This window comes from Cydia pomonella, chromosome 18 (assembly GCF_033807575.1).
Source record: "Cydia pomonella isolate Wapato2018A chromosome 18, ilCydPomo1, whole genome shotgun sequence".
NCBI classification, from domain to species: Eukaryota; Metazoa; Arthropoda; class Insecta; order Lepidoptera; family Tortricidae; genus Cydia; species Cydia pomonella.
The window spans coordinates 19663682-19674640 of record NC_084720.1 but is presented as its reverse complement, the minus strand read 5'-3'; the positions used below and the strand labels follow the sequence as shown (position 1 = coordinate 19674640).

Here is a 10959-nt window from a genome sequence, read left to right as displayed (position 1 = left end):
TCATATCATTTAGTCTTTTTAGCCGAACAAAAATATTTTCTGTAATAGTAGACATATTTCCAAATGGGAATATAAAAAGTATTATATGAAAATGCAAAGCTGTTCAAGACCATATTATTTATGTGTTAACACATAAGTGGTTGAGCAGCAAAGACAAGGAAGCGGCTCAAACGGAGATTCGGGTGAATGTCAAAGTGCTTTTGATTTATACCTCTCATGAAACTTGAAAGTTAACTTTATTTTCGTATATATAAAAGCTCTTACCATTATGAACTCCAATTTATAGCTTTAAATGTCTTAATGCTGTAGAAATTACAATGATACGTCGCCCACTATAACTTTATAAACATTCGAGTTGATGGTTGAATTTATAAAAACTGACGGTAAGATTTAAACGTTAAGAAGTAGCTTCAAATTGTTTTAAAAAACACTTTTGTTGATATTTCCACGTACTTCGTTTGTATTTGTAGTAAATAAGTTACCAAAAAGTGATACTGTTTATTTTTGTTATACTTATGAAACATAACCTACGAATGTAAACAAAGCGTTTGTTATGTGCAGATGCACATCGTGTGCACTATCTGCAGCGACCTGGTAAACCCGGCCGAGAGCCTATACGTCACCAAGTGCGGTCATCTCTTCCACCACCAGTGTCTCGCGCAATGGATCGAAAGGTACCGTATTATAAGGGCCGATTCACACCGGAATGGCAGCGGTCGTCAGCGACGTTAAATTATTTAATAGGTGGTGCGCGGCCGCCAGCTGCCGCCGGCGGCGACGAGAGCCCACCGTTGCCGGCCGCTGCCGACCGCTGCTGGCGGCTGCCGACCGCTGCCATTCCGGTGAGAACCGGCCCTTAATGTATTTTCTTTTCACATTAGTGCAATTGTTGGGAACTTACAGCCAAACCAACCAACCATCTTGTGTCCTAAGCAAAGCAGCTGAAAACATACTGTCTTCCTAATCGTTTTCTTTAAGGTGATAATGACATGACAATGCTTGCTAGATCTCAGATGGCAATAACATTGATATTGTTCATTTATATACCTTCTTCTTGGTCACGCAAAATAGGCGCAAGTCGTCGAGTTGCGGAAAAATCGCCCGAATACAATACAATACAATACCTTCTTCTTCCTCGTGTTGTCCTGGCATGTTTGTGATGGCTCATGGGATCCTAGAGTGCTTGGCAACTTCCAACCCAGAAGGTAAACTAGACATTATTGGGATTAGTCTGGTTTGCTCACAATGGTTTTCTTCACAAAAAGCGACTGTTATAATGATATTTCGTACATAAGTTCTGAAAAACTCATTGGTACAAGCCGGGGTTAGAACCCGCAACCTCCAGATTGAAAGTCGCACACTCTTATGCTAGGCCAACTGCGCCTCTAAAATAGGCCACCAGCATGCTATTCACTTATATACCATTTCACTAAAAATATAATGTTTAAAATGTAATGTAATAATGTAATGTTTTTCAATCAATCATCTATATTTCGAAAATAAAAGTAGAGGTAGATTTAACAATAGAATAGAATAGAATAATTTTTATTCGTAAACACAAACAAGACACATTATATTACATAATATAACAAAAACAAAGTGGCCTCATCTCGGCATGTTGCTGGTGGCTTCCAGCGCTGATCTTCCGATGAGACCATCAAGTGAGAAAAATCACGAAAGGTAACAGACAAGAAGGAAAAAGGCAAAATAATATAGAGTGAACAAATTGAAAAATAGATAGAAGATAATGACTAAATTAAGTAAAGATTATTTATATATAGAGCATCATAAACATAACACTGTATTGGTCCGGTCCAACCATACCTTGGCTGAACATTACATCTGCATACGCAACAAGCGCCAACGGAAGCTACACCTACACGAACTAAAACATAATAATACTGAAACAAGTATGGCATAACAGGAATGGTGAACTATTGCTATGCAGAAGGAACAAAAACTTGTGGTAAGCATAAGTAAAAATGTACAAACTACAGGCAGCTAGTATCAAGTCTGTAGCCTTCCTGGTTAAGTTGGTGATATATTTAATAACTCATTCAATAACTCATGTTTAGACTATTTCATGTCAATATTTATTTCCAGATCAAAATCCTGTCCACAATGTCGCAACAAGGTAACAGACCGGTGCATGTTCCGCATGTACCCAACGGTATCCAACGAGAACTCCGGGGAAGATGCGGCAACCCTGCAGTCGAGGCTAGATGATGCCATGCTGCAGCTGCGCACGCAGAAGACGGAGCAGAGGGAACTGATAGACAAGCTTGCTGCTGCCACGCAAGATGCTAACAAAAAAGAGTAAGGCTGACTGGTCAAATAATATTTTTTGTCAAAATCAAGGATCTAAAACGGTATAACAATGAATTTTCTTTCTTTACTGTTTATTTATTCATATACATTCTTTGCATTAATAAATATTTTACCTTGGTCTGTATCAATGTTTTTCTGGTAGAGATTAGGCGAGCATACTCGCGAGGCAATTTCCTCGTGCACAAACCGGCCAGTGTAGACATGCCTTTTTTTTTGACGCAGAGGTAATGCTTTTACGCGTCATCCCCAGGCCATGGGGTGTCGGGCCTATAGTGGGGGTATGTGGGACTCACAGCTCTCGCATCTTTCTAAATCAGAAAGGGGAGAGAAGACTACCCACTAAACCCTCTGCGGCGTTTGACTCTCCTGCCGGATTGGGGAGCATCGTGGGGTCGCTAGCATTCTTCCACGGTGCTCCCCTGAGTGTAGACGTGCCTCGGCTGAGGTATGCTCGCTCTGTGTGGACTCGCCTATTTTTATTATGTTCAAGCATTTTTTTTTACGATTATTTTTCCACTTAACCCATTTTTAGAAATATAATTGTGTGATGGTCTGCAAGTAGATGGTAGCTTAGATTTATTATTATTATTTTATTTTATTTGATACACTAACAACTCTCGGAGCTGATGCGCGTATAGTATATCGCAGCACTTGTGTTTATTTTGCACTTTTTAAAGTTCTAAAATTGGGATTAAATTGAGTTCAAATATTGCCGATGTTGCCTGTATCCAGTTATCTTCAAGATAATATACTCATACATAATTTTTTTCGTACTTTGCCACCTACCCAGGTTACAAGTAAGTGGTAGATTATCCAACTATTAAGCAGAAAAACGTGTTGGCTTTACAAACTTAATTAATTTGTCGCAGGGAGCTCCTAAAAGCGGCAGAGAAGCGACTAGTGAGCAGAGAGTCCGCCGTGTCAGCGCTGCGGGAACAGCTAGAGTACGTCAAGATACAAAACAAGGAGACACAGCGGCTGAAGGAAGAGAATGAGGGGCTCAAGAAGAATATGCAGACTCTCAAAGGGTAAATGTTACTTAAACATATTCACGATCAGTATGCTTAATTACAAGTAAACACATTTGTATGAGAGCAGCGGCTCAAAGAAGTGCATGCTGCTGTTAGAAAACGAATTTTGATTACTGCTCGCACTGATAGACCGCAAGCCAGGAACAGATTTCCATAACCAATCGCCTCCCGGGCGAAAACTCGTATAGTGGTTAACGGCTAGCTATGATGAACCCTAACACAACCGTAAAACAAAAAAAAATCATCGTCTCCGATTTGATACTTTATCAGATGATAGTTCAGATGCTTTTGTTACTTTAAAAAATCGTCAGCCGGTTATATCGCGGTGGTAAGAACATCAGCTGGTCGCATGAACATGTAAATAATAAGCGCTATACCTTTTTATGATAGCAATAAAATCGCAAGAAAATCGTGTCGATGCTAAGCCGAGTCAGAAAAAGTACCAACAGTATTCTGAGTGTATTCGCAGATCGATATGATTGCCCAATGTTAATGTACTGGGTTGGGCAGATAGGGGCTATTGCTCGTTTTAGGTCGAAATAGATAAATTCAGGTTATCTATTTCGTAGTAAAATGGTAATTGTGTTAATATAAGTTCCTTTAGTGTAGAAAAGTACAGATAAGTAGTTGTATAATTTACTAACCTATTTTTATGTCTAGTTAAGATACTTACAATCTATGGACTTACATGGTTCGAAATAAAGATTCTATATACACCGTGTTTTTTTTTGATTTGCGTTAATTTCGAGGGTGCATTCCTGAGCTTAAATTAAGTAACTTTCTCAAAGATACCGATATTCTAACTAACTCCATTTCGGAGATAATCAATCATAAATTTTTATATTATAAGGCCCTTACGAGCGTGTACACTTGCTTTAGGACCTGTTTACTTATTAGTTAGTGTTTAGTGCGAGTTCATACATTTGCTACTAAACGTACGTACTATCTCGGACGATCGATGTTAGAAATGACATTGATATGTCACAGTTTTCAATTGTTTGGTTGAGTTAAATGTAATGCCCGTGTTACAACAACGCTATATGCAACATTTAGTTACTTTTTATAAAAATAAAAATAGTAAAAAAAAAAACAAAAAAAAATATTTTTTTTTGAAAATTAACTATGCCATTTAGTTTCCTTAAACTTACTTACCGAAACCCCGGAGTTAACGCAATTCAATAAAAACACGGTGTATATATATATATATAATAACAAATCATGAAACTTTGCATGTAGCATTTCATCAAGCGTAACCCTTAAACGCCATCTACGGATTACGCAATTTACACATTACGTATTACTTTAATAATAATAATAATAATTTAGCCTATATACGTCCCACTGCTGGGCACAGGCCTCCTCTCATGCGCGAGAGGGCTCGGGCTATAGTCCCCACGCTAGCCCAATGCGGATTGGGAACTTCACATACACCTTTGAACTTCTTCGTAGATGTATGCAGGTTTCTTCCTCACGATGTTTTCCTTCACCGAAAAGCTAGTGGTAAATATCAGATGATATTTCGTACATAAGTTCCGAAAAACTCATTGGCGTACGAGCCAGGATTTTAACCCACGACCTCCGGATTGAAAGTCGGACGTCATATCCACTCAGCCAACACCGCTTTTTTTTTTTTTACTTACGTATTCCTTTACTTACTTTACTTTTTTTTACGTATTACTTTACCGCACATAAAGTGGTAAGGCGCATACTTTTAACATGTTCATTTTACAGCTGACGGTCTTTCCATCGCGATACAACCGGCTGACGGTTTTTTAAATTTAAAACATCTAAACAATTGCCGTTGCTGTATGTACTATTTTTATTTTATTTTATTTTAACTATCAGCTGACAAAGTATCAGCCGGAACGCGATGACTGACGAAATATGCTCCTGGCCCGCGGTCTATGAGGAAAAGATTGTCTCATACTGCTTATCAAATTAATTTGCTCAAGAAATAATGAAACATAAATTTGGGTATCTTATTATGTTTGGGTTAATCTCGTTAATCCGTTTAACACATTCACTGCCGGGAACCCACCTGGTGGGCGCTTGTGAACTTTGTTCAGATGCCGGACAACCCGCTGGGCGGGTTGTTTTGTACGCAGCTATAGACCACCGGTTTCTGGGGTAGTGCGCTGTTTTTTGTCTGGCAGTGAATGTGTTAAATTACTAGATTGTTTCCAGCAACACAACGCAATTCACAAAAGGCGGCCATTACCATTAGAGCTCATATTGAATGGAAATGTTCAGGCTCCAGAAGGTGCTGAACGCGACGGCGGGCGAGGTGGAGGCCACGCTGCGCGGCTACTCCGACCTGCGCACGCTCGCCACCTTCGCGGCCGCGCTCAAACGGTACCCGCGCTGCGATATATACTACCCCCACTCATAGTGTTGTGTTGTTGTGCTCCCGCCGGTGAGTAAGGTTGCCAGAGCGGACTTCTGGCCGCAAGGTGTGATATTTCGGCGGTTTCGTGGGAATCTGCCTAATCCCGCACCAGAACAGGTGGCGCAACCGAAAACTGCGTCATCAAAATATTTTAAGATTTTTATTATTGTATGTATGTTAGTCTGTAAGGTATGTATATATGGGCCATAGTTGCCTAAAAATAAATGATATTGATTTTTTTTTAATTTTTAACGAGGGAGGGGTTTAAGGGTCGGCAATGCGCATGTAACTCCTCTAGATTTGCAGGCGTACATAGGCTACGGAGACTGCTTACCATCAGGCGGGCCGTATGCTTGTTTGCCACCGACGTAGTATAAAAAAAAATCTTTTAAGCACATTCTCATTAGACACAGCTTTATAGAAATTTAATAATAGATAAAATAATTGTTACTAGTGTAGTTGCACTTGAGCCATTATTCATGTCGCATTTTGTGGGGGTCCATCTGCAAAGTTACTCCAGCTACGTATATAATGTGGTGTATTTCAGTGCACTGTGTGACTCGGAGTCCAAGAAACGCTCGTGCCGGGAACTGCAGCACAGCGCTGAACAACGGCTGGCCGCCATGCGCGTCAGATATGAAGACCTGCAGGCGAAGTTTGGGTGAGTGGACATTTTCAACCATTTCCAATTCTAGTTTTTTTTACTTTTATATCTCGGCGCATATAGAACTTTCTCCATTTATTAGTCGATTAATTAAAGTATTACAAATCAAGATTATTATGTTATACACTCATAATTTGTATAAATGAAAAATTAACGAGGAGTGCTCCGAGGAATTATTCGTATTAATCCCTGCCGCTTCTCTTCGCCATCGCCCTCCGCGACAACATTTCCATCCTCACCACTTAGATGGTAGCAGGCCTCAAATGTCGTTTCTCCAGAAACTTTCTGCCTCGCACAGCTAAACTGTGGAATGAACTGTCGCCTGCGGTATTTCCGGACCGATACAACCTTCATACTTTCTAAAAAACGGCGTACTCCCATCTTAAAGGCCGGCAACGCATGTAAAACCCCTCTGGTGTTGCGGGTGTCCATGGGCGGCGGTAAACGCTTGCCATCAGGCGATGTGTCTGCTCGTATACCTCCTATATCATAAAAAAGATCGACAGGCAAGTGCAAGAGAACCTAACCAACATGGAGCGCAAATACGAAGCGTTACAACACAAGCGGAAAGCGAGCGGCGAAGCGGAGCCGCGCGACGCCAAGCAGGCGCGCCCAGACTCCGCCTCCGCGCCCGCCCCCGTCCCCGCCTCGTCGCCCGCCCCCGCCCCCGCCTCCTCGCCCGCCCCCGCCCCCGCCTCCTCGCCCGCCTCCGCCTCCGCCTCCGCCTGCTCCACGCCCAGGCTAAGCAGCAGCTTCAACGATGCCGCCGTTGACATCGCTACTAACAAGGAAGATAGCTTTGTAAGTATACAAAGTACCTATAATTTTGAAAATAGTGAACACTTATCTCCCCCTGAATAGAAGTTTGTATGCAAAGGTGCTAAGCGAATAGCATAGCTGACTGTACAAAAGCAGGCAAATAAATACATTTTGCCAATATAGTTGTCATTCTAATGTCAAGGGATGTTGGTGAGAGTGCCCACTCCATACGTAGGTAGATACAGTAAGATAAAGTCACACACACAAAACACACACACACACACACACACACACACACACACATGCGCGCAAAACACTTAAAAGTGGCTCTTATACTTGAACATTTAAAATTACATTAGTTACTTTGCTACTCGCATCTTAGTTTAGTATTACATAGTTTACTTACATATTAATTGTTTAGTTTATACTTTGTAGCCATCATAGTTTTGCTTTTAGCTTCTAGGTGATCACTAAGGAAGAGCGGTGTTCCTTAACACAGGTATTTCTATACTTAAATAGGGACACCAACCTGTATTTTGTTAAATATGCTTGTGAGAGAATAAATCATTTTTAATTTTTTTTTTTTCATTTTCAAAGTCAGTTAGACGTTCTGTATATCAATATCGTTTAACTAAAGAGGTTGAAAAATCATTAATTATAAATCAACTCAACTCGTCACACTGCAGTGACGCATTTTTTCCTTCATCGGCGGGCCCTACTAAGCTTACTTATCAATAACACAATGTAGCATTTAAAAAAAAGAACTTAAAGTGGATAATTTCTTTTAAAAAATGATAAACTTTCCAGCCTAGGGCTTCAGCTTAGCTGAATAAAATAATTTTATAATATCTAATACTACTTGCGTGAAACTTAAAATTCTCTCAACAGGAGTGAAAATCGAAAATAAAAAACATGTTACTTGCAGAATACGGCTGTGCGACGTATCGTACAGTCGGCCTCTCCCTACCTGAACCTGAAGCAGAGCGGCCCCGCGCTGGCCACTATACATCAGTGGAGGCCTGTGCCGGCCAATCTAAAGGTATTCTCAATTTTAATTACTAATTATTTATTTTGATGAATTTGTCGCTGTTTGTATATTTAAAAAAAAGTATGTAAATTCCATTAATCGCAAACCCTTTAAGGAGTGTCGGGAATTATGCAAAATTGAACCCTATGACTTTAAAATAAAGTTTAAAATAAGGCCGCAAGCCAGTAACAGATTTCCATGAGCAATCGCCTATCTATGATGAACCCTCGTGGACGTCAGCTGCCGCTCCATTGGTGGGTTGAGGCATGGCAGACACCGAAACACGTAAAACAAAAAAAAATGTCATCACCTCCCATTTGATACTTTGTCATATGATAGTTCAGATGCTATTGTTACTTTAAAAAAATCGTCAGCCGGTTATATCGCGGTGGTAAGAACATCAGCTGGTCGCAGGAACATGTAAATAATAAGCGCTAAACCTTTTTATGATAGCAATAACAAATCATGAAACTTTGCATGTAGCATTTCATCAGGCGTAACGCCTAAAACGCCATCAACGGATTACGCAATTTACTTACACATTACGCATACTTTGCCGCACATAAAGTGGTAGGCGCATACTTTTTACATGTTCATTTTACAGCTGACGGTCTTTCCGCCGCGATACAACCGGCTGACGGTTTTTAGGGTTCCGTAGCCAAATGGCAAAAAACGGAACCCTTATAGATTCGTCATGTCCGTCTGTCTGTCCGATTATGTCACAGCCACTTTTTTAATTTAAAACAGCATCTAAACTATCAGCTGACAAAGTATCAGCCGGGAGGCGATGACTGACGATTTATGCTCCTGGCCCGCGGTCTAAAAGGGCTTTAAGATTATTTTGACGTAGCGCACGGGATCTGGTAGACGCCCTCAGTGCTCTATTTAAAAATTCCTGTTATACAATATATCTTCGGCTCAAAACTATGGTTTGCTTCGCACACAACACGCTTGGCTTAGTTCAGAACTAGGTCGATCTCAAATTGATTTAAACAATATTTTCTCAAACTTGTAATGAAATGTTGACAAGACTTACTTCAAATTAGGTCCGGAAATACTACATATCTGGTGCGATGATTGAAGATGATATGTAAAGGAATTTCATACAACCTTTCAGGCAACCTTTTTTTGTTTTTCCTCTTTTAACAACCCCAAAGTAATAATAAAAAAATACAAAAACGAAAAAAAAGAAAGAAAAAAGAGCGTAATGGCGTGCGTCGTAGTAGCGCTAAAATAATTACATTTTTGTCCTCCTTCAATACCCAACGCACTGAATAACCACATTAGGACATGAAACAATCACCATCATCCTATTTTTTTATTTCATTGCAAGTTTGAGAAAAGCACGTTACTATACAAATCTCGGCGAGAAACGGGGGGGGCCTCGCTACGCTCGGCCGTCTATATCTACTTGGCCTGCAACCCTTCGTTTCCCGTCCTCTATTATAGTAATGTACTATTCCCAGCCGTCCGAGTTCGCGATCCTCCGGAGCGCGCCAACTAGCATCTTCCACAAGCCCGCCCCCCTGGAGCCCCCCCGCGACGAGTTCAACACGGCCTTCACCTCCCCCTCCCGCTCCCCCGCCCCCGCTCCCGCCCCCTCCCCTCCCCCGTACGACGGGCTGGGCGGGCACGGCCGCCCCGACACCTTCCCCGCGCCCCTCCCCCTCCCCCACCCCCACCCCCACCCCCGCCACAGGGTGCCCAAGCTCACCAGCAAGCACAAGCTCAAGAGGTTCAACTCGGCCGGCAGTCGGGACATATCGCAGATGTTCGCCGGCCTACGGGACAAGGACTGAGGCGTAACTACCCAAAACTGGTACATCTACAAGTAGCAGTAGCTGTTCAAAATTATTTAAATACAAACTAGTGTCTGTAGATCATTTTAGACACCTGCCTCGCTTAGCCATTTCTGTCGCTGACTGTACTAAAAGCAACACAGTGATCTGAAAATGGATATCTTATGACTTGGCAATAAAGTTTGCGAATAATCAGTTAAAGGTATTGATTATGATACATTAGTAAAGCCTGGCCAGTAATATATGATCACGCGCCATATTGCGGAATTTCATTATTACTAAATTGTTCATACTAATCTGAACTGTCACCCTCTACATGAGAATAACAGCACCCTCTTCACAATGATCACATATTTCTGGTCGGGCTTTACATAATTAAAACTCACATCACAAACATTAACCCCCTTATTCATAAACGGTGTACTAAAGTTACGATGCCGCTAATAATCGTTTGTCCCTTTCCGACGTATTGGTATGATGGAAAGGGACAAACGATTATTAGCGGCATCGTAACTTTAGTACACGTTTATGAATAAGAGGGTAAATTTTCAAATCATTACTTACTGGACACTTTATAACGTCCTTTCGGCCACATTGTAACTTGCACTTCTTTTTTATTTTCCCTTTGTGTATATAAAGAATATTCAAGCAAATAATAATGTTGTTTTTGCGACTTGTTAACAATATTTTGTTGTATTATACCTAGTTAAGGCTACCTCAATTTTGATGTTAATCTTGCATATTATCCAAGATAAAATAACACTGATTTTGTAGAATATGTACAGACGACCACCAGCAGTGCTGTGTTGTTACTGTTTATAAACATTATATTAAGAACAATTGTTAATAAGAATCAAATTTGATTGATTTGTTGTATGTGGGCGGATCAACTATTTCTTGTATCGAATAAACTTTTTTTGCAAAAAAATAATGTTTTGTTTTTCCTCACAATATTATTTAATATT

The 10959-nt window shown here is 40.7% G+C and overlaps 1 protein-coding gene across 1 annotated transcript; it reads left to right on the top strand.

Annotated features, from left to right (window-relative positions):
• The first annotated feature begins 203 nt into the window (after positions 1 to 203).
• Positions 204 to 10959, top strand: LOC133527925 (E3 ubiquitin-protein ligase TRAIP-like). The gene is made up of 9 exons (XM_061865120.1): positions 204 to 383; positions 562 to 674; positions 2104 to 2316; positions 3198 to 3356; positions 5610 to 5711; positions 6293 to 6406; positions 6916 to 7210; positions 8094 to 8207; positions 9662 to 10959. The coding sequence occupies exons 2-9, from the start codon at positions 562 to 564 to the stop codon at positions 9992 to 9994; spliced, it is 1443 nt and encodes a 480-aa protein (XP_061721104.1). The 5' UTR covers positions 204 to 383; the 3' UTR covers positions 9995 to 10959.

Excerpts from the sequence above, each read along its gene's own strand:
- LOC133527925 (XM_061865120.1), top strand. The coding sequence starts at position 562 with ATGCACATCGTGTGCACTATCTGCAGCGACCTGGTAAACCCGGCCGAG. Across the intron at positions 2,317-3,197 it reads CAAGATGCTAACAAAAAAGA|GGAGCTCCTAAAAGCGGCAG; the intron begins GTAAGGCTGACT and ends AATTTGTCGCAG. Across the intron at positions 3,357-5,609 it reads AATATGCAGACTCTCAAAGG|GCTCCAGAAGGTGCTGAACG; the intron begins GTAAATGTTACT and ends GGAAATGTTCAG.